Source organism: Oncorhynchus masou, chromosome 29 (assembly GCF_036934945.1).
Source record: "Oncorhynchus masou masou isolate Uvic2021 chromosome 29, UVic_Omas_1.1, whole genome shotgun sequence".
Taxonomy (NCBI): domain Eukaryota; kingdom Metazoa; phylum Chordata; class Actinopteri; order Salmoniformes; family Salmonidae; genus Oncorhynchus; species Oncorhynchus masou.
The window spans coordinates 97772007-97792397 of NC_088240.1; the positions used below are offsets into that span (position 1 = coordinate 97772007).

The following is a 20391-nucleotide window of genomic DNA, read 5'->3' on the forward strand; positions in this document are numbered from 1 at the left end:
AGACAAGACAACAACAGTATGAAGGGAGAACCACTGTGTGTGGTATTAGATAAGAAGACAACAACAATATGAAGGGAGAACCACTGTGTGTGGTATTAGATGACAGTATGAAGGGAGAACCACTGTGTGTGGTATTAGATAAGAAGACAACAACAGTGTGAAGGGAGAACCACTGTGTGTGGTATTAGATAAGAAGACAACAACAGTATGAAGGGAGAACCACTGTGTGTGGTATTAGATAAGACAACAACAGTGTGAAGGGAGAACCACTGTGTGTGGTATTAGATAAGACAACAACAGTGTGAAGGGAGAACCACTGTGTGTGGTATTAGATGACAGTGTGAAGGTGGTGTCATGGCTTTAGTAGGAAAAAGGACCATCTCGTTCCCTGAGGACTGATATTAATGTTTCATTATTTGACCAGGACAAAGCAGACACATTGTACAACCATAACTGATCAGTATTTTGGAAGTCAGCTGATAACCAGTGAACACACAGGCATACAGCATACAGCACAGTGGTTTACAGTAGTATATTCATGATCACTGTAGGCTATATGGTACTGTATCCAATCTGTGAGTTATTCAGATTGTGAAACCTCTTCTACATCACAGTGAGGCGATGAGGTCACCCCGTTTCTAACCGAGTTACAATCAGAGGCTTCCTGTAACTCCCTCATCTTCCCCTCTAGTCTCTCTGCCATCACACTCTGATGGGTCCTCCTCAGTATGTCAGGGAGTCTCCTCAGGTCTTCCTCTGAGGCATCCCTGATCCAGTCCTTCACCTGGCCCTGCAAGAGGCCTCTCTGGTCGGACTGGGAGAGGCTGCTGGCTGGGTGCTGCTGCTGCTCCTGCTCAAATAAAATGAAATTCAACTTTATTTAAATTGCATTTAAAATTGAGGCACATTTTCAAATAATAAAATGAAGGAGAAATACAACAACAGAAGGAAATACAAGATAATAATGAAGTGAAATCATTGATTAAAGGCCAGGTTAAATGTAAACCTCTAACTGTGTGTATTGGTCATTTGGTATTTAATTAGGATCCCCGTTAGTTGTTGCCAGAGCAGCAACTACTCTTCCTGGGTCCCACACGCAACATAAACCAGGACATACAGAACAGAACATACAGAACATGAATAGACAACAACAGCTTAACGACAGAACTACATCAATGTACAGTGGGGCAAAAAAGTATTTAGTCAGCCACCAATTGTGCAAGTTCTCCCACTTAAAAAGATGAGAGAGGCCTGTAAATTTCATCATGGGTACACTTCAACTATGACAGACAAAATGAGAAGAGAAAAATCCAGAAAATCACATTGTAATTTATTTGGAAATTATGGTGGAAAATAAGCATTTGGTCAATAACAAAATGTATCTCAATACTTTGTTATATACCCTTTGTTGGCAATGACAGAGGTCAAACGTTTTCTGTAAGTCTTCACAAGGTTTTCCACACTGTTGCTGGTATTTTGGCCCATTTCTCCACACAGATCTCCTCTAGAGCAGTGATGTTTTGGGGCTGTTGCTGGGCAACACGGACTTTCAACTCCCTCCAAAGATTTTCTATGGGGTTGAGATCTGGAGACTGGCTAGGCCACTCCAGGACCTTGAAATGCTTCTTACGAAGCCACTCCTTCGTTGCCCGGGCAGTGTGTTTGGGATCATTGGCATGCTGAAAGACCCAGCCACGTTTCATCTTCAATGCCCTTGCTGATGGAAGGAGATTTTCACTCAAAATCTCACGATACATGGTCCCATTCATTCTTCCTTTACACAGATCAGTCGTCCTGGTCCCTTTGCAGAAAAACAGCCCCAAAGCATGATGTTTCCACCCCCATGCTTCACAGTAGGTATGGTGTTCTTTGGATGCAACTCAGCAATCTTTGTCCTCCAAACACGACGAATTGAGTTTTTACCAAAAAGTTCTATTTTGGTTTCATCTGACCATATGACATTCTCCCAATCTTCTTCTGGATCATCCAAATGCTCTCTAGCAAACTTCAGACGGGCCTGGACATGTACTGGCTTAACCAGGGGACACGTCTGGCACTGCAGGATTTGAGTCTCTGGTGGCGTAGTGTGTTACTGATGGTAGGCTTTGTTACTTTGGTCCCAGCTCTCTGCAGGTCATTCACTAGGTCCCCCCGTGTGGTTCTGGGATTTTTGCTCACCATTCTTGTGATCATTTTGACCCCACGGGGTGAGATCTTGCGTGGAGCCCCAGATCGAGGGAGATTATCAGTTGTCTTGTATATCTTCCATTTCCTAATAATTGCTCCCACAGTTGATTTCTTCAAACCAAGCTGCTTACCTATTGCAGAGTCAGTCTTCCCAGCATGGTGCAGGTTTACAATTTTGTTTCTGGTGTCCTTTGACAGCTCTTTGGTCTTGGCCATAGTGGAGTTTGGAGTGTGACTGTTTGAGGTTGTGGACAGGTGTCTTTTATACTGATAACAAGTTCAAACAGGTTCCATTAATACAGGTAACGAGTGGAGGACAGAGGAGCCTCTTAAAGAAGAAGTTACAGGTCTGTGAGAGCCAGAAATCTTGCTTGTTTGTAGGTGACCAAATACTTATTTTCCACCATAATTTGCAAATAAATTTATTAAAAATCCCTTTTTCCCTCATTTTGTCTGTCATAGTTGAAGTGTACCTATGATGAAAATTACAGGCCTCATCTTTTTAAGTGGAAGAACTTGCACAATTGGTGGCTGACTAAATACTTTTTTGCCCCACTGTAAAACAAGAGAAATATAACTAAGGTTCTGTACTGACTCAAAACGGAGGAAAACAAGACAGAGACCTGCTATTCTAGGTCTCCATTTATCATTTATGTGTTCATATATGACATTACGTTCAGTAGCATCGACCAGTACACACACACACACAATACTTAGGGTCTGACTCTCTAACCTGGTGCTCCTGCTCCTCTTCAGTGGCCATCAACCTCCAGACCAGCTTCCTCAGCTTCACCACTCTCATCTTGTGATGAGCGAAGAAGTCAGGAAGGAAAGTTCTGAGTAGTTTAAACTCACCTGCAAAAGAGGAAAACATTTTGATTTGTCTGTCAGTAACACTAATGTAATACTAATGAATAATACCAATGTAATGCCAAAATATACTAATATTACTTTCATTACATTTCATAAAAGCCTGCAATAAATAAAATATAGACCACCAATTATGTTTCAGTATTTGGGTTTGAAATACACCACAGCTAAAAACACAAGTCAATATCAAGATCTTGTCGATAATGTGATACCCACCTCCATCTTTCAGTTCTTCACAGGAAAGGGCGCAGAGGTTGTCGTGCCAACACGTACCCCTGAGGACCGTCTTCCGCCCCAGTGACGCGCAATCCGTGTGATTTACGCACAGCGCGCGCGAAGAAGTGCTGAAGGAGAAGGAACCGTGAGGGCATTTTTCACACTCTGTGTCCGTCTCCGTCGTACCTGTGGGGGCATTTGACATTTTTAAACAAATTTATATTACTATTTGTCCGTTATAAACCGTTATATACCGTTTTTCGATCTATCTGCAAAATAACGCTATTGCGCAAAGACGGAAATTGTGATATATTTGTCCATTCTGTTTCTTACCTCTCCGTTTCACCCCGTAGCCAGAAGGACACTCCGTGTGTCTGATACAGAAATCGGCGTCCCAGTAATATCCTCCTTTGCACTCACACACCCTGTCATTGAGAACCGAGCACTCCTCCTTGACCATCTGGTGCTCCCCACAGAACGTGCCGCAGTACAGACACTTGTGCAGGTAGTTCCAGTACTGAGTGTAGTGGCCTGATGGACATGGTGTACACACGGTCTGTGTGGTGGCGGTGCAGTGCGCAGACATGTGATGGCCAGGTGGACAGCGATGACAGGTGAGTAACTGGCCGGTGGAGGAGTCCAGGTGGTGATAGGTGGCGGGGGTCTGACTTTGAAGAACCTCTTTCATTGCGCTACAGCTGAGATCAACCGACGACAGCACTACGAGGATTGTGAACAACTGTAAATATAAGAAAATAATTCATTTTGTTTAGAGCACGTTGTGACAATGTAAACATGGCTTTATTAAATACATTTGATTGATATAAAAGTTTCAACTGTAGGCTAAGGTGCTACCAATTTATTACACAACATTATTGTAAAATGGACTAATAATTACAAACAGCTTTTTGTCATGGCAACACATTCACATTGTACAATATACCGAAATATGTCACTTTAAAATGTTGCAATATATAAATCATGTGTTAAAAAGGAACATCCTTGTATGTGCCATTATCCCATCATCAGAAGTGTGACTCACCATGTTGATGTTGTCTCTTGTCCAGCTGTAAAAGGACTTGATCATGGATCCTTCTCTCTGCCCTTTATCGTCAACCGACTTGAAAGAGGAAGGGGAGGAGTCATATCCTCTATTGTGGGTTGATTCAGACCTTATCGCCCTTTATTGTCAACTGGACAAGAAAGAGCAAGGGGAGGAGTCATATCCTCTATTGTGGGTTGATTCAGACCTTATCGCCCTTTATTGTCAACTGGACGAGAAAGAGGAAGGGGAGGAGTCATATCCTCTATTGTGGGCTGATTCAGACCTTTTCGCCCTTTATTGTCAACTGGACGAGAAAGAGGAAGGGGAGGAGTCATATCCTCTATTGTGGGCTGATTCAGACCTTATCGCCCTTTATTGTCAACTGGACTAGAATGAGGAAGGGGAGGAGTCAGTTAGGATGGAGACATGCCCTCTATTAGATCATATTATAACACCTTCACAACACGCCTGGTGTCCCCAGTTAGTCACAACACGCCTGGTGTCCCCAATTAGTCATAACACACCTGGTGTCCCCAATTAGTCATAACACACCTGGTGTACCCAATTAGTCATAACACACCTGGTGTCCCCAGTTAACACACCTGTGTCCCCAGTTAACATAACACACCTGGTGTCCCCAGTTAGTCATAACACACCTGGTGTCCCCATTTAGTCATAACACACCTGGTGTCCCCAGTTAGTCATAACACACCTGGTGTCCCCAGTTAGTCACAACACACCTGGTGTCCCCATTTAGTCATAACACACCTGGTGTCCCCAGTTAGTCATAACACGCCTGGTGTCCCCAATTAGTCATAACACGCCTGGTGTCCCCAGTTAGTCATAACACACCTGGTGTCCCCAGTTAGTCACAACAGGTGAAGAGGGCAAGACAGCGCCTACTCCCCCTCAGGATACTGAAAAGATTTGGCATGGGTCCTGAGATCCTCAAAAAGTTATACAGCTGCACCATCAAGAGCATTCTGACTGGTTGCATCACTGCCTGGTATGGCAACTGCTCGGCCTCCTACCGCAAGGCAATACAGAGGGTAATGCGTATGGCCCAAGCTTCCCGCAATCCAGGACCTCTATACCAGGCGGTGTCAGAGGAAGGCCCTAAAAATTGTCAAAGACTCCCCTAGTCATAGACTGTTCTCTCTGCTACCACACAGCAAGCGATACCGGAGCACCAAGTATAGGTCCAAAAAGCTTCTTAACAGCTTCTACCCCCAATCCATAAGACTCTTGAACAGCTAATCAAATGGCTGCCCAGACTATTTGCATTACCCCCCCCTCCCTCTTTTACACTGCTGCTACTCTCTATTTATTATATATGCATAGTCACTATAACTCTACCTACATGTACATATTACCTCGACGAACCGGTGCCCCCGCACATTGACTCTGTACCGGTACCCCCTGTATATAGCCTCCACATTGACTCCGTACCGGTACCCCCTGTATATAACCTCCACATTGACTCTGTACCGGCACCCCCTGTATATAACCTCCACATTGACTCGGTACCCCCTGTATATAGCCTCCATATTGACTCGGTACCGGTACCCCCTGTATATCAAATTTATTTATATAGCCCTTCGTACATCAGCTGATATCTCAAAGTGCTGTACAGAAACCCAGCCTAAAACCCCAAACAGCAAGCAATGCAGGTGTAGATGCACGGTGGGTAGGAAAAACTCCCTAGAAAGGCCAAAACCTAGGAAGAAACCTAGAGAGGAACCAGGCTATGTGGGGTGGCCAGTCCTCTTCTGGCTGTGCCGGGTAGAGATTATAACAGAACATGGCCAAGATGTTCAAATGTTCATAAATGACCAGCATGGTCGAATAATAATAAGGTAGAACAGTTGAAACTGGAGCAGCAGCACGGCCAGGTGGACTGGGGACAGCAAGGAGTCATCATGTCAAGTAGTCCTGGGGCATGGTCCTAGGGCTCAGGTCCTCCTCCGAGAGAAGGAGAGAATTAGAGAACGCACACTTAGATTCACACAGGACACCGAATTGGACAGGAGAAGTACTCCAGATATAACAAACTGACCCCAGCCCCCCGACACATAAACTACTGCAGCATAAATATATATATATATACAGCCTCCACGTTGACTCTGTACCGGTACCCCCTGTATATAGCCTCCACATTGACTCCGTACCGGTACCCCCTGTATATAGCCTCCACAGACTCTGTACCGGCACCCCTGTATATAACCTCCACATTGACTCTGTGCTGGTACCCCTGTATATAGCCTCCACATTGACTCTGTACCCCCCTGTATATAGCCTCCACATTAACTCTGTACTGGTACCCCCTGTATATAGCCTCCACATTGACTCTGTACCCCCCTGTATATAGCCTCCACATTGACTCTGTACCGGTACCCACTGTATATAGCCTCCACATTGACTCTGTACCCCCCTGTATGTAGCCTCCACATTGACTCTGTACCCCCCTGTATATAGCCTCCACATTAACTCTGTACTGGTACCCCCTGTATATAGCCTCCACATTAACTCTGTGCTGGTACCCCCTGTATATAGCCTCCACATTAACTCTGTGCTGGTACCCCCTGTATATAGCCTCCACATTAACTCTGTACTGGTACCCCCTGTATATAGCCTCCACATTAACTCTCTACTGGTACCCCCTGTATATAGCCTCCACATTGACTCAGTACCCCCCTGTATATAGCCTCCACATTAACTCTGTACCGGTACCCCCTGTATATAGCCTCCACATTGACTCTGTACCCCCCTGTATATAGCCTCCACATTAACTCTGTGCTGGTACCCCCTGTATATAGCCTCCACATTGACTCTGTACCCCCCTGTATATAGCCTCCACATTAACTCTGTGCTGGTACCCCCTGTATATAGCCTCCACATTAACTCTGTACTGGTACCCCTGTATATAGCCTCCACATTGACTCTGTACTGGTACCCCTGTATATAGCCTCCACATTAACTCTGTACTGGTACCCCTGTATATAGCCTCCACATTAACTCTGTACTGGTACCCCTGTATATAGCCTCCACATTGACTCTGTACCGGTACCCCCTGTATATAGCCTCCACATTGACTCTGTACCGGTACCCCCTGTATACATCCTCCACATTGACTCTGTGCTGGTACCCCCTGTATATAGCCTCCACATTAACTCTGTACTGGTACCCCTGTATATAGCCTCCACATTGACTCTGTACCGGTACCCCCTGTATACAGCCTCCACATTGACTCTGTGCTGGTACCCCCTGTATATAGCCTCCACATTAACTCTGTACTGGTACCCCCTGTATATAGTCTCCACATTGACTCTGTACCGGTACCCCCTGTATATAACCTCCACATTGACTCTGTACCCCCTGTATATAGCCTCCACATTAACTCTGTGCTGGTACCCCCTGTATATAGCCTCCACATTAACTCTGTACCCCCCTGTATATAGCCTCCACATTGACTCTGTACCGTAATACCCTCTATATAGCCTCCACATTGACTCTGTACCGTAATACCCTGTATATAGCCTCCACATTGACTCTGTACCGTAATACCCTGTATATAGCCTCCACATTGACTCTGTACCGTAATACCCTGTATATAGCCTCCACATTGACTCTGTACCGTAATACCCTGTATATAGCCTCCACATTACTCTGTACCGTAATACCCTGTATATAGCCTCCATATTGACTCTGTACCGGTATCCCCTGTATATAGCCTCCACACTGACTCTGTACCGTAATACCCTGTATATAGCCTCCACACTGACTCTGTACCGTAATACCCTGTATATAGCCTCCACACTGACTCTGTACCGTAATACCCTGTATATAGCCTCCACACTGACTCTGTACCGTAATACCCTGTATATAGCCTCCACATTGACTCTGTACCGTAATACCCTGTATATAGCATCCCCATTGACTCTGTACCGTAATACCCTGTATATAGCCTCCCCATTGACTCTGTACCGTAATACCCTGTATATAGCCTCCACATTGACTCTGTACCGTAATACCCTGTATATAGCCTCCACATTGACTCTGTACCGTAATACCCTGTATATAGCCTCCACATTGACGCTGTACCGGTATCCCCTGTATAGAGCCTCCACATTGACTCTGTACTGGTACCCCCTGTATATAGCCTCCACATTGACTCTGTACCGTAATACCCTGTATATAGCCTCCACATTGACTCTGTACTGTAATACCCTGTGTATAGCCTCCACATTGACTCTGTACCGTAATACCCTGTATATAGCCTCCACATTGACTCTGTACCGGTATCCCCTGTATAGAGCCTCCACATTGACTCTGTACTGGTACCCCCTGTATATAGCCTCCACATTGACTCTGTACCGTAATACCCTGTATATAGCCTCCACATTGACTCTGTACCGTAACACCCTGTATATAGTCTTCACATTGACTCTGTACCGGTACCCCCTGTATACATCCTCCACATTGACTCTGTGCTGGTACCCCCTGTATATAGCCTCCACATTAACTCTGTACTGGTACCCCCTGTATATAGCCTCCACATTGACTCTGTACCGGTACCCCCTGTATACAGCCTCCACATTGACTCTGTGCTGGTACCCCCTGTATATAGCCTCCACATTAACTCTGTACTGGTACCCCCTGTATATAGCCTCCACATTGACTCTGTACCGGTACCCCCTGTATATAACCTCCACATTGACTCTGTACCCCCTGTATATAGCCTCCACATTAACTCTGTGCTGGTACCCCCTGTATATAGCCTCCACATTAACTCTGTACCCCCCTGTATATAGCCTCCACATTGACTCTGTACCGTAATACCCTCTATATAGCCTCCACATTGACTCTGTACCGTAATACCCTGTATATAGCCTCCACATTGACTCTGTACCGTAATACCCTGTATATAGCCTCCACATTGACTCTGTACCGTAATACCCTGTATATAGCCTCCACATTGACTCTGTACCGTAATACCCTGTATATAGCCTCCACATTACTCTGTACCGTAATACCCTGTATATAGCCTCCATATTGACTCTGTACCGGTATCCCCTGTATATAGCCTCCACACTGACTCTGTACCGTAATACCCTGTATATAGCCTCCACACTGACTCTGTACCGTAATACCCTGTATATAGCCTCCACACTGACTCTGTACCGTAATACCCTGTATATAGCCTCCACACTGACTCTGTACCGTAATACCCTGTATATAGCCTCCACATTGACTCTGTACCGTAATACCCTGTATATAGCATCCCCATTGACTCTGTACCGTAATACCCTGTATATAGCCTCCCCATTGACTCTGTACCGTAATACCCTGTATATAGCCTCCACATTGACTCTGTACCGTAATACCCTGTATATAGCCTCCACATTGACTCTGTACCGTAATACCCTGTATATAGCCTCCACATTGACTCTGTACCGTAATACCCTGTATATAGCCTCCACATTGACTCTGTACCGTAATACCCTGTATATAGCCTCCACATTGACTCTGTACCGTAATACCCTGTATATAGCCTCCACATTGACTCTGTACCGTAATACCCTGTATATAGCCTCCACATTGACGCTGTACCGGTATCCCCTGTATAGAGCCTCCACATTGACTCTGTACTGGTACCCCCTGTATATAGCCTCCACATTGACTCTGTACCGTAATACCCTGTATATAGCCTCCACATTGACTCTGTACCGTAATACCCTGTATATAGCCTCCACATTGACTCTGTACCGTAATACCCTGTATATAGCCTCCACATTGACTCTGTACCGGTATCCCCTGTATAGAGCCTCCACATTGACTCTGTACTGGTACCCCCTGTATATAGCCTCCACATTGACTCTGTACCGTAATACCCTGTATATAGCCTCCACATTGACTCTGTACCGTAACACCCTGTATATAGTCTCCATATTGACTCTGTACCGTAATACCCTGTATATAGTCTCCACATTGACTCTTTACCGTAATACCCTGTATATAGCCTCCACATTGACTCTGTACCGGTATCCCCTGTATAGAGCCTCCACATTGACTCTGTACTGGTACCCCCTGTATATAGCCTCCACATTGACTCTGTACCGTAATACCCTGTATATAGCCTCCACATTGACTCTGTACCGTAATATACCCTGTATATAGCCTCCACATTGACTCTGTACCGTAACACCCTGTATATAGCCTCCACATTGACTCTGTACCGGTATCCCCTGTATAGAGCCTCCACATTGACTCTGTACCGGTACCCCCTGTATATAGCCTCCACATTGACTCTGTACCGTAACACCCTGTATATAGCCTCCACATTGACTCTGTACCGTAACACCCTGTATATAGCCTCCATATTGACTCTGTACCGTAATACCCTGTATATAGCCTCCACATTGACTCTGTACCGTAATACCCTGTATATAGCCTCCACATTGACGCTGTACCGGTATCCCCTGTATAGAGCCTCCACATTGACTCTGTACTGGTACCCCCTGTATATAGCCTCCACATTGACTCTGTACCGTAATACCCTGTATATAGCCTCCACATTGACTCTGTACTGTAATACCCTGTGTATAGCCTCCACATTGACTCTGTACCGTAATACCCTGTATATAGCCTCCACATTGACTCTGTACCGGTATCCCCTGTATAGAGCCTCCACATTGACTCTGTACTGGTACCCCCTGTATATAGCCTCCACATTGACTCTGTACCGTAATACCCTGTATATAGCCTCCACATTGACTCTGTACCGTAACACCCTGTATATAGTCTTCACATTGACTCTGTACCGGTACCCCTGTATACATCCTCCACATTGACTCTGTGCTGGTACCCCCTGTATATAGCCTCCACATTAACTCTGTACTGGTACCCCCTGTATATAGCCTCCACATTGACTCTGTACCGGTACCCCCTGTATACAGCCTCCACATTGACTCTGTGCTGGTACCCCTGTATATAGCCTCCACATTAACTCTGTACTGGTACCCCCTGTATATAGCCTCCACATTGACTCTGTACCGGTACCCCCTGTATATAACCTCCACATTGACTCTGTACCCCCTGTATATAGCCTCCACATTAACTCTGTGCTGGTACCCCCTGTATATAGCCTCCACATTAACTCTGTACCCCCTGTATATAGCCTCCACATTGACTCTGTACCGTAATACCCTCTATATAGCCTCCACATTGACTCTGTACCGTAATACCCTGTATATAGCCTCCACATTGACTCTGTACCGTAATACCCTGTATATAGCCTCCACATTGACTCTGTACCGTAATACCCTGTATATAGCCTCCACATTGACTCTGTACCGTAATACCCTGTATATAGCCTCCACATTACTCTGTACCGTAATACCCTGTATATAGCCTCCATATTGACTCTGTACCGGTATCCCCTGTATATAGCCTCCACACTGACTCTGTACCGTAATACCCTGTATATAGCCTCCACACTGACTCTGTACCGTAATACCCTGTATATAGCCTCCACACTGACTCTGTACCGTAATACCCTGTATATAGCCTCCACACTGACTCTGTACCGTAATACCCTGTATATAGCCTCCACATTGACTCTGTACCGTAATACCCTGTATATAGCATCCCCATTGACTCTGTACCGTAATACCCTGTATATAGCCTCCCCATTGACTCTGTACCGTAATACCCTGTATATAGCCTCCACATTGACTCTGTACCGTAATACCCTGTATATAGCCTCCACATTGACTCTGTACCGTAATACCCTGTATATAGCCTCCACATTGACTCTGTACCGTAATACCCTGTATATAGCCTCCACATTGACTCTGTACCGTAATACCCTGTATATAGCCTCCACATTGACTCTGTACCGTAATACCCTGTATATAGCCTCCACATTGACTCTGTACCGTAATACCCTGTATATAGCCTCCACATTGACGCTGTACCGGTATCCCCTGTATAGAGCCTCCACATTGACTCTGTACTGGTACCCCTGTATATAGCCTCCACATTGACTCTGTACCGTAATACCCTGTATATAGCCTCCACATTGACTCTGTACCGTAATACCCTGTATATAGCCTCCACATTGACTCTGTACCGTAATACCCTGTATATAGCCTCCACATTGACTCTGTACCGGTATCCCCTGTATAGAGCCTCCACATTGACTCTGTACTGGTACCCCTGTATATAGCCTCCACATTGACTCTGTACCGTAATACCCTGTATATAGCCTCCACATTGACTCTGTACCGTAACACCCTGTATATAGTCTCCATATTGACTCTGTACCGTAATACCCTGTATATAGTCTCCACATTGACTCTTTACCGTAATACCCTGTATATAGCCTCCACATTGACTCTGTACCGGTATCCCCTGTATAGAGCCTCCACATTGACTCTGTACTGGTACCCCTGTATATAGCCTCCACATTGACTCTGTACCGTAATACCCTGTATATAGCCTCCACATTGACTCTGTACCGTAATACCCTGTATATAGCCTCCACATTGACTCTGTACCGTAACACCCTGTATATAGCCTCCACATTGACTCTGTACCGGTATCCCCTGTATAGAGCCTCCACATTGACTCTGTACCGGTACCCCCTGTATATAGCCTCCACATTGACTCTGTACCGTAACACCCTGTATATAGCCTCCACATTGACTCTGTACCGTAACACCCTGTATATAGCCTCCACATTGACTCTGTACCGTAATACCCTGTATATAGCCTCAGGCCTTACAGCTGCTGTATTCAGTGCATGCGACTGATACAATTTGATTTGAGACGTGTTAACCTTGGCAGTCATGCATTTGTTCCTTTGGCAATAGAAGACGAGGCGGTGATTCACATTAATGCTGATATCATTTGTGTCCCACTAGGCCATTATTAAAGATCTTTAATTAAAAAAGAATTTAGTATACTTTAGATCCATTTGCCTGGCTCTCAGTCACACACACACACACACACACACACACACACACACACACACACACACACACACACACACACACACACACACACACACACACACACACACACACACACACACACACACACACTCTCACTCTCACTCTCACTCTTACTTCCCATGACAACCAAGCATGTCTATAAAAAGGTCTGTAAAGGTCACCACTACTTCCTAAAGGTAAAATATGGAAGGACTGCTGGGTCCTCATGTAGACCACAGCAGAACAGTCTTTAAAGGTCAGCTGACCAGAGTCTCACCTGGTCTCAGATCTAGTTTGTACTGTCTTACCAACTCCTATGGTTGTTGTTGCTGCCAATGACAATAGGACTTGGCAAGACAGCACAAACATGTCTGGGATCAGGCTAGACTCTGGTCAGCTGACCTTTAAAGATATCATAATAACATGTATGACCACATTATGATCCTCCGTAGGAAGTTACCCTGACTACACACTCATGACAACCAAACAAGGAGCTCTGGTTCCTTTCTGAGGAGCAAGGTGAGATGGCGTGACAACGGCAGTAGGTGCAAAGGAACATCAAACCAACAGGGATCAGACTAGTTGTAACCAGATCAGACTAGTTGTAACCAGATCAGACTAGTTGTAACCAGATCAGACTAGTTGTAACCTGATGAGACTAGTTGTAACCTGATGAGACTAGTTGTAACCAGATCAGACTAGTTGTAACCAGATCAGACTAGTTGTAACCAGATCAGACTAGTTGTAACCAGATCAGACTAGTTGTAACCTGATGAGACTAGTTGTAACCTGATGAGACTAGTTGTAACCAGATCAGACTAGTTGTAACCTGATGAGACTAGTTGTAACCTGATGAGACTAGTTGTAACCAGATCAGACTAGTTGTAAATAGATGAGACTAGTATAGTCATAACTAGTTTGATCTGGTTACAACTAGTCTCATCTGGTACAGAGGAGCAAGGTGAGCAACAAATGGCCTGAAAACGAGACAATGACCCTAGTGGAGGTGAGACAGTGAACCACCTTCCAGGAGACAGAATGACACAGTGAATAACCTTCCAGGAGACAGAATGACACAGTGAATAACCTTCCAGGAGACAGAATGACACAGTGAATAACCTTCCAGGAGACAGAATGACACAGTGAATAACCTTCCAGGAGACAGAATGACACAGTGAATAACCTTCCAGGAGACAGGATGACACAGTGAATAACCTTCCAGGAGACAAGATGACACAGTGAATAACCTTCCAGGAGACAGAATGACACAGTGAATAACCTTCCAGGAGACAATGACACAGTGAATAACCTTCCAGGAGACAATGACACAGTGAAGAACCTTCCAGGATACAGAATGACACAGTGAATAACCTTCCAGGAGACAGAATGACACAGTGAATAACCTTCCAGGAGACAATGACACAGTGAAGAACCTTCCAGGAGACAGAATGACACAGTGAATAACCTTCCAGGAGACAGAATGACACAGTGAATAACCTTCCAGGAGACAGAATGACACAGTGAATAACCTTCCAGGATACAGAATGACACAGTGAATAACCTTCCAGGATACAGAATGACACAGTGAATAACCTTCCAGGAGACAATGACACAGTGAATAACCTTCCAGGAGACAGGATGACACAGTGAATAACCTTCCAGGAGACAATGACACAGTGAATAACCTTCCAGGAGACAGGATGACACAGTGAATAACCTTCCAGGAGACAGAATGACACAGCGAAAAACCTTCCAGGAGACAAGATGACACAGTGAATAACCTTCCAGGAGACAGAATGACACAGTGAAGAACCTTCCAGGAGACAGAATGACACAGTGAATAACCTTCCAGGAGACAGAATGACACAGTGAAAAACCTTCCAGGAGACAGAATGACACAGTGAATAACCTTCCAGGAGACAGAATGACACAGTGAATAAACTTCCAGGAGACAGAATGACACAGTGAAGAACCTTCCAGGAGACAGAATGACACAGTGAATAACCTTCCAGGAGACAAGATGACACAGTGAATAACCTTCCAGGAGACAAGATGACACAGTGAATAACCTTCCAGGAGACAGAATGACACAGTGAATAACCTTCTAGGAGACAGAATGAAACAGTGAATAACCTTCCAGGAGACAGAATGACACAGTGAATAACATTCCAGGAGACAAGATGACACAGTGAATGACCTTCCAGGAGACAAGATGACACAGTGAATAACCTTCCAGGAGACAGAATGACACAGTCAATAACCTTCCAGGAGACAGAATGACACAGTGAATAACCTTCCTGGAGACAAGATGACACAGTGACACAGTGAATAACCTTCCAGGAGACAGAATAAAACAGTGAATAACATTCCAGGAGACAAGATGACACAGTGAATGACCTTCCAGGAGACAGAATGACACAGTGAATAACCTTCCAGGAGACAAGATGACACAGTGAATAACCTTCCAGGAGACAGAATGACACAGTCAATAACCTTCCAGGAGACAGAATGACACAGCGAAAAACCTTCCAGGAGACAGAATGACACAGTGAATAACCTTCCAGGAGAGAATGACACAGCGAATAACCTTCCAGGAGACAGAATGACACAGTGAATAACCTTCCTGGAGACAGAATGACACAGTGAATAACCTTCCAGGAGACAGAATGACACAGTGAATAACCTTCCAGGAGACAGAATGACACAGTGAATAACCTTCCAGGAGACAATGACACAGTGAATAACCTTCCAGGAGACAGAATGACACAGTGACACAGTGAATAACCTTCCAGGATACAGAATGACACAGTGAATAACCTTCCAGGAGACAGAATGACACAGTGAAGAACCTTCCAGGAGACAGAATGACACAGTGAATAACCTTCCAGGAGACAAGATGACACAGTGAATAACCTTCCAGGAGACAAGATGACACAGTGAATAACCTTCCAGGAGACAGAATGACACAGTGAATAACCTTCCAGGAGACAGAATGACACAGTGAATAACCTTCCAGGAGACAGAATGACACAGTGAATAACCTTCCAGGATACAGAATGACACAGTGAATAACCTTCCAGGAGACAGAATGACACAGTGAAGAACCTTCCAGGAGACAGAATGACACAGTGAATAACCTTCCAGGAGACAAGATGACACAGTGAATAACCTTCCAGGAGACAAGATGACACAGTGAATAACCTTCCAGGAGACAGAATGACACAGTGAATAACCTTCCAGGAGACAGAATGACACAGTGAATAACCTTCCAGGAGACAGAATGACACAGTGAAAAACCTTCCAGGAGACAGAATGACACAGTGAATAACCTTCCAGGAGACAGAATGACACAGTGAATAACCTTCCAGGAGACAGAATGACACAGTGAATAACCTTCCAGGATACAGAACGACACAGTGAATAACCTTCCAGGAGACAAGATGACACAGTTACACAAGATGACACAGTGAATAACCTTCCAGGAGACAAGATGACACAGTGAATAACCTTCCAGGAGACAGAATGACACAGTGAAGAACCTTCCAGGAGACAGAATGACACAGTGAATAACCTTCCAGGAGACAGAATGACACAGTGAATAACCTTCCAGGAGACAGAATGACACAGTGAATAACCTTCCAGGAGACAGAATGACACAGTGAATAACCTTCCAGGAGACAGAATGACACAGTGAATAACCTTCCAGGAGACAGGATGACACAGTTACACAAGATGACACAGTGAATAACCTTCCAGGAGACAAGATGACACAGTGAATAACCTTCCAGGAGACAGAATGACACAGTGAAAAACCTTCCAGGAGACAGAATGACACAGTGAATAACCTTCCAGGAGACAGAATGACACAGTGAATAACCTTCCAGGAGACAGAATGACACAGTGAATAACCTTCCAGGATACAGAACGACACAGTGAATAACCTTCCAGGAGACAAGATGACACAGTTACACAAGATGACACAGTGAATAACCTTCCAGGAGACAAGATGACACAGTGAATAACCTTCCAGGAGACAGAATGACACAGTGAATAACCTTCCAGGAGACAGGATGACACAGTTACACAAGATGACACAGTGAATAACCTTCCAGGAGACAAGATGACACAGTGAATAACCTTCCAGGAGACAGAATGACACAGTGAAAAACCTTCCAGGAGACAGAATGACACAGTGAATAACCTTCCAGGAGACAGAATGACACAGTGAATAACCTTCCAGGATACAGAACGACACAGTGAATAACCTTCCAGGAGACAAGATGACACAGTTACACAAGATGACACAGTGAATAACCTTCCAGGAGACAAGATGACACAGTGAATAACCTTCCAGGAGACAGAATGACACAGTGAATAACCTTCCAGGAGACAGAATGACACAGTGAATAACCTTCCAGGAGACAGAATAACACAGTCAATAACCTTCCAGGAGACAGAATGACACAGTGAATAACCTTCCAGGAGACAGAATAACACAGTGAATAACCTTCCAGGAGACAGAATGACACAGTGAATAACCTTCCAGGAGACAGAATGACACAGTGAATAACCTTCCAGGAGACAGAATGACACAGTGAATAACCTTCCAGGAGACAGAATGACACAGTGAATAACCTTCCAGGAGACAGAATGACACAGTGAATAACCTTCCAGGAGACAAGATGACACAGTGAATAACCTTCCAGGAGACAGAATGAAACAGTGAATAACCTTCCAGGAGACAGAATGACACAGTGAATAACCTTCCAGGAGACAGAATGACACAGTGAATAACCTTCCAGGATACAGAACGACACAGTGAATAACCTTCCAGGAGACAGAACGACACAGTGAATAACCTTCCAGGAGACAGAATGACACAGTGAATAACCTTCACATACTAATTTTGCAGGAGAGTAAAGATGAGTCAAGTCATTTCATAGAACAGGACAGTCTGGACATGTCAGCTGTACACTGAAGCTTCACATAAACACTATATGTCCAAGGAAGGAACACCATGTCCTTATTGAGTATGTGTAATGAGGAAGCACTTTCCTGTTTCTTAATAAGCTAATTGTTAGGAGATTGAAATGCCCGTAGCAAGACTGAGTCAATAGGAGGAGTGGTGTGTATCAGAAACCATTTCGACAGGCACAGGTTACTGCAAGGAGAGTAACGACACCAGGGTTCAACATCCACACTAATGAGAGGGGAAATCAAAACAATACAACACTTGTCATTTAAAAAAAAAACATACAACAATCTTATCAAATGGATTTTAATCAGATAATTCAACATAATGTTTTACAAATGTTAAGGACTTGAAAAGGGCTGGTCCAAACAAAAAACATCCCAAATAAAGATCCATACCTTTTTTATACAAAAATGATTTACAAAACAAATCCCTTCGGCTACAAACAAACAACATTCAAACCTGCAGCATTCAGAATCCAGTTTTTTTAATAGAGAGATAAAAATAAGCTTTTACAAACAAATTTGGTCAGAAAAATTACATTTAAATAAAACAAATTGCACTCCTTTGTACATTCATAAAAGCTGACAATGTTTGAAATGTTTTGACAGTGTCAATAGAGCTTTGGATGTCAGCAGTCCACACAGAACAGCGGGGGGAATGGCACCCTATTTCCTATATAGTGCACTACTTTTGACCAGGGCCCATTGGGTAGTAGTGCACTATATAGGGAATAGGGTTCCATTTGGAACACACACAGGAGGAAACATTTCATTATGAAATAAATCTCCTCCTTTTAAAACAGTGAAAAAGCAAGACGACCCCCCTTCCCTATCACCCCCCTTCCCTATCACCCCCCCCTTCCCTATCACCCCCCCCTTTCCCTATCACCCTTCCCTATCACCCTTCCCTATCACCCCCCTTCCCTATCACCCTCCCCCCTTCCCTATCACCCCCCTTCCCTATCACCCCTCTACCTCACCTTAAAAACACCAGACTATATACACATTTTAAATAGTTTTCTCTTTTCGCTAAGTTTGGAATCAATTCCATTTTTAATTCAGTCACTTCAGCAAGTGATTTCAAATTCAAATTCACAAACAGAAATAAAAATCCTCATGAATTGAATTTCCACTAAATTGACCCCAACCCTGTTTTTCACCCAGTTAGGACTAATCCTCATTTACATTTAAATGGAATTTCCACTTCGTCATGCATTGATATCAATGGGAGACCAAGTGAAAATTTGATGTAAGTGGACATTAGGATCCGCCCCCATCAGACCTGGGTTACAAATACTTTAAACATGAATTTACAACCTTTATCTGACCCTGATTGAGTTTGTCTGGAGCAATAAACCAATAGAAACACCACAAAACGTCAAATCCCATCCATCTGACACTCCAGGCAGACTAACAAATTATACATTTTTAAAGTATTTGAAACCCAGTTCTGCCCCCCCCCTCCCCCCTTAGACCCGCCCCATTTCTCCTATTGGTTGTAAGGTTTGGTGTTGAAGCAGGTCCCGTCCTCGATCATGTTGAGGAACATCTTCTCGTACATCTTGTGTATGGAGGAGGTGGAGATGATCCGGTTGATCTTCTTGATGCTCCTGAGGAGCGGACGTGGTGCCCCCTGCTGCCGGAGCCTGCTCAGGCTGTGAGCCAGACCCTTTCATTGATGGATAAATAGATTAGGTTTGATTCGGACCATTTAAACAGATACATACACAGACTACATTTGTTTTAACGATCAAGGAGAACACAAAGGGATCCAGTCAGTTACTCCGTCTTCTCCATGGCAGGTGCTTTCATCAAAGGAAACCCAACACCCTTCTAATCACCACCTTCCGGAGACACCTGAAACCCCACCTCTTCAAGGAATACCTAGGATAGGATAAGTAATCCTTCTCACCCCCCCTTAATGATTTAGATGCACTATTGTAAAGTGGCTGTTCCACTGGATGTCAGAAGGTGAATTCACCAATTTGTAAGTCGCTCTGGATAAGAGCGTCTGCTAAATGACTTAAATGTAAATGTCTAATTGGATAATCTCATCTTGTTGTTGGTACGTAGAAAAGGAAACATGAGGAATGTCCACAGTCATAA

General features: G+C 44.4%; 2 protein-coding genes across 3 annotated transcripts in view; both read right to left on the bottom strand.

Moving 5' to 3' along the window:
• Nucleotides 1-396: 396 nt before the first annotated feature.
• On the bottom strand, nt 397-4423 carry LOC135521024 (tumor necrosis factor receptor superfamily member 6B-like). 2 transcript variants are annotated; one of them, XM_064946931.1, is made up of 5 exons: nt 4316-4423; nt 3607-4012; nt 3274-3459; nt 2921-3042; nt 397-850 (listed from the first exon to the last, which is right to left on the bottom strand). In XM_064946931.1, the coding sequence occupies exons 1-5, from the start codon at nt 4358-4360 to the stop codon at nt 581-583; spliced, it is 1029 nt and encodes a 342-aa protein (XP_064803003.1). In that variant the 5' UTR covers nt 4361-4423; the 3' UTR covers nt 397-580. The 2 variants fall into 2 exon arrangements, with proteins under 2 accessions (XP_064803003.1, XP_064803001.1); XM_064946929.1 differs by having other exon boundaries at nt 397-853.
• A 15344-nt stretch (nt 4424-19767) lies between these two features.
• LOC135521023 (tumor necrosis factor receptor superfamily member 11B-like) overlaps nt 19768-20391 on the bottom strand; it is a 36860-nt gene continuing 36236 nt past the window's right edge. The window contains exon 6 of the mRNA XM_064946928.1: nt 19768-19954. Coding sequence (XP_064803000.1) covers nt 19775-19954 — 180 coding nt within the window. The 3' untranslated portion in view covers nt 19768-19774. The remainder of the gene's footprint in view (nt 19955-20391) is intronic.

Excerpts from the sequence above, each read along its gene's own strand:
- LOC135521024 (XM_064946929.1), bottom strand. The coding sequence starts at position 4,360 with ATGATCAAGTCCTTTTACAGCTGGACAAGAGACAACATCAACATG. Across the intron at positions 3,460-3,606 it reads CTACGGGGTGAAACGGAGAG|GTACGACGGAGACGGACACA; the intron begins GTAAGAAACAGA and ends ATGCCCCCACAG. Across the intron at positions 854-2,920 it reads AAGAGGAGCAGGAGCACCAG|CAGGAGCAGCAGCAGCACCC; the intron begins GTTAGAGAGTCA and ends ATTTTATTTGAG.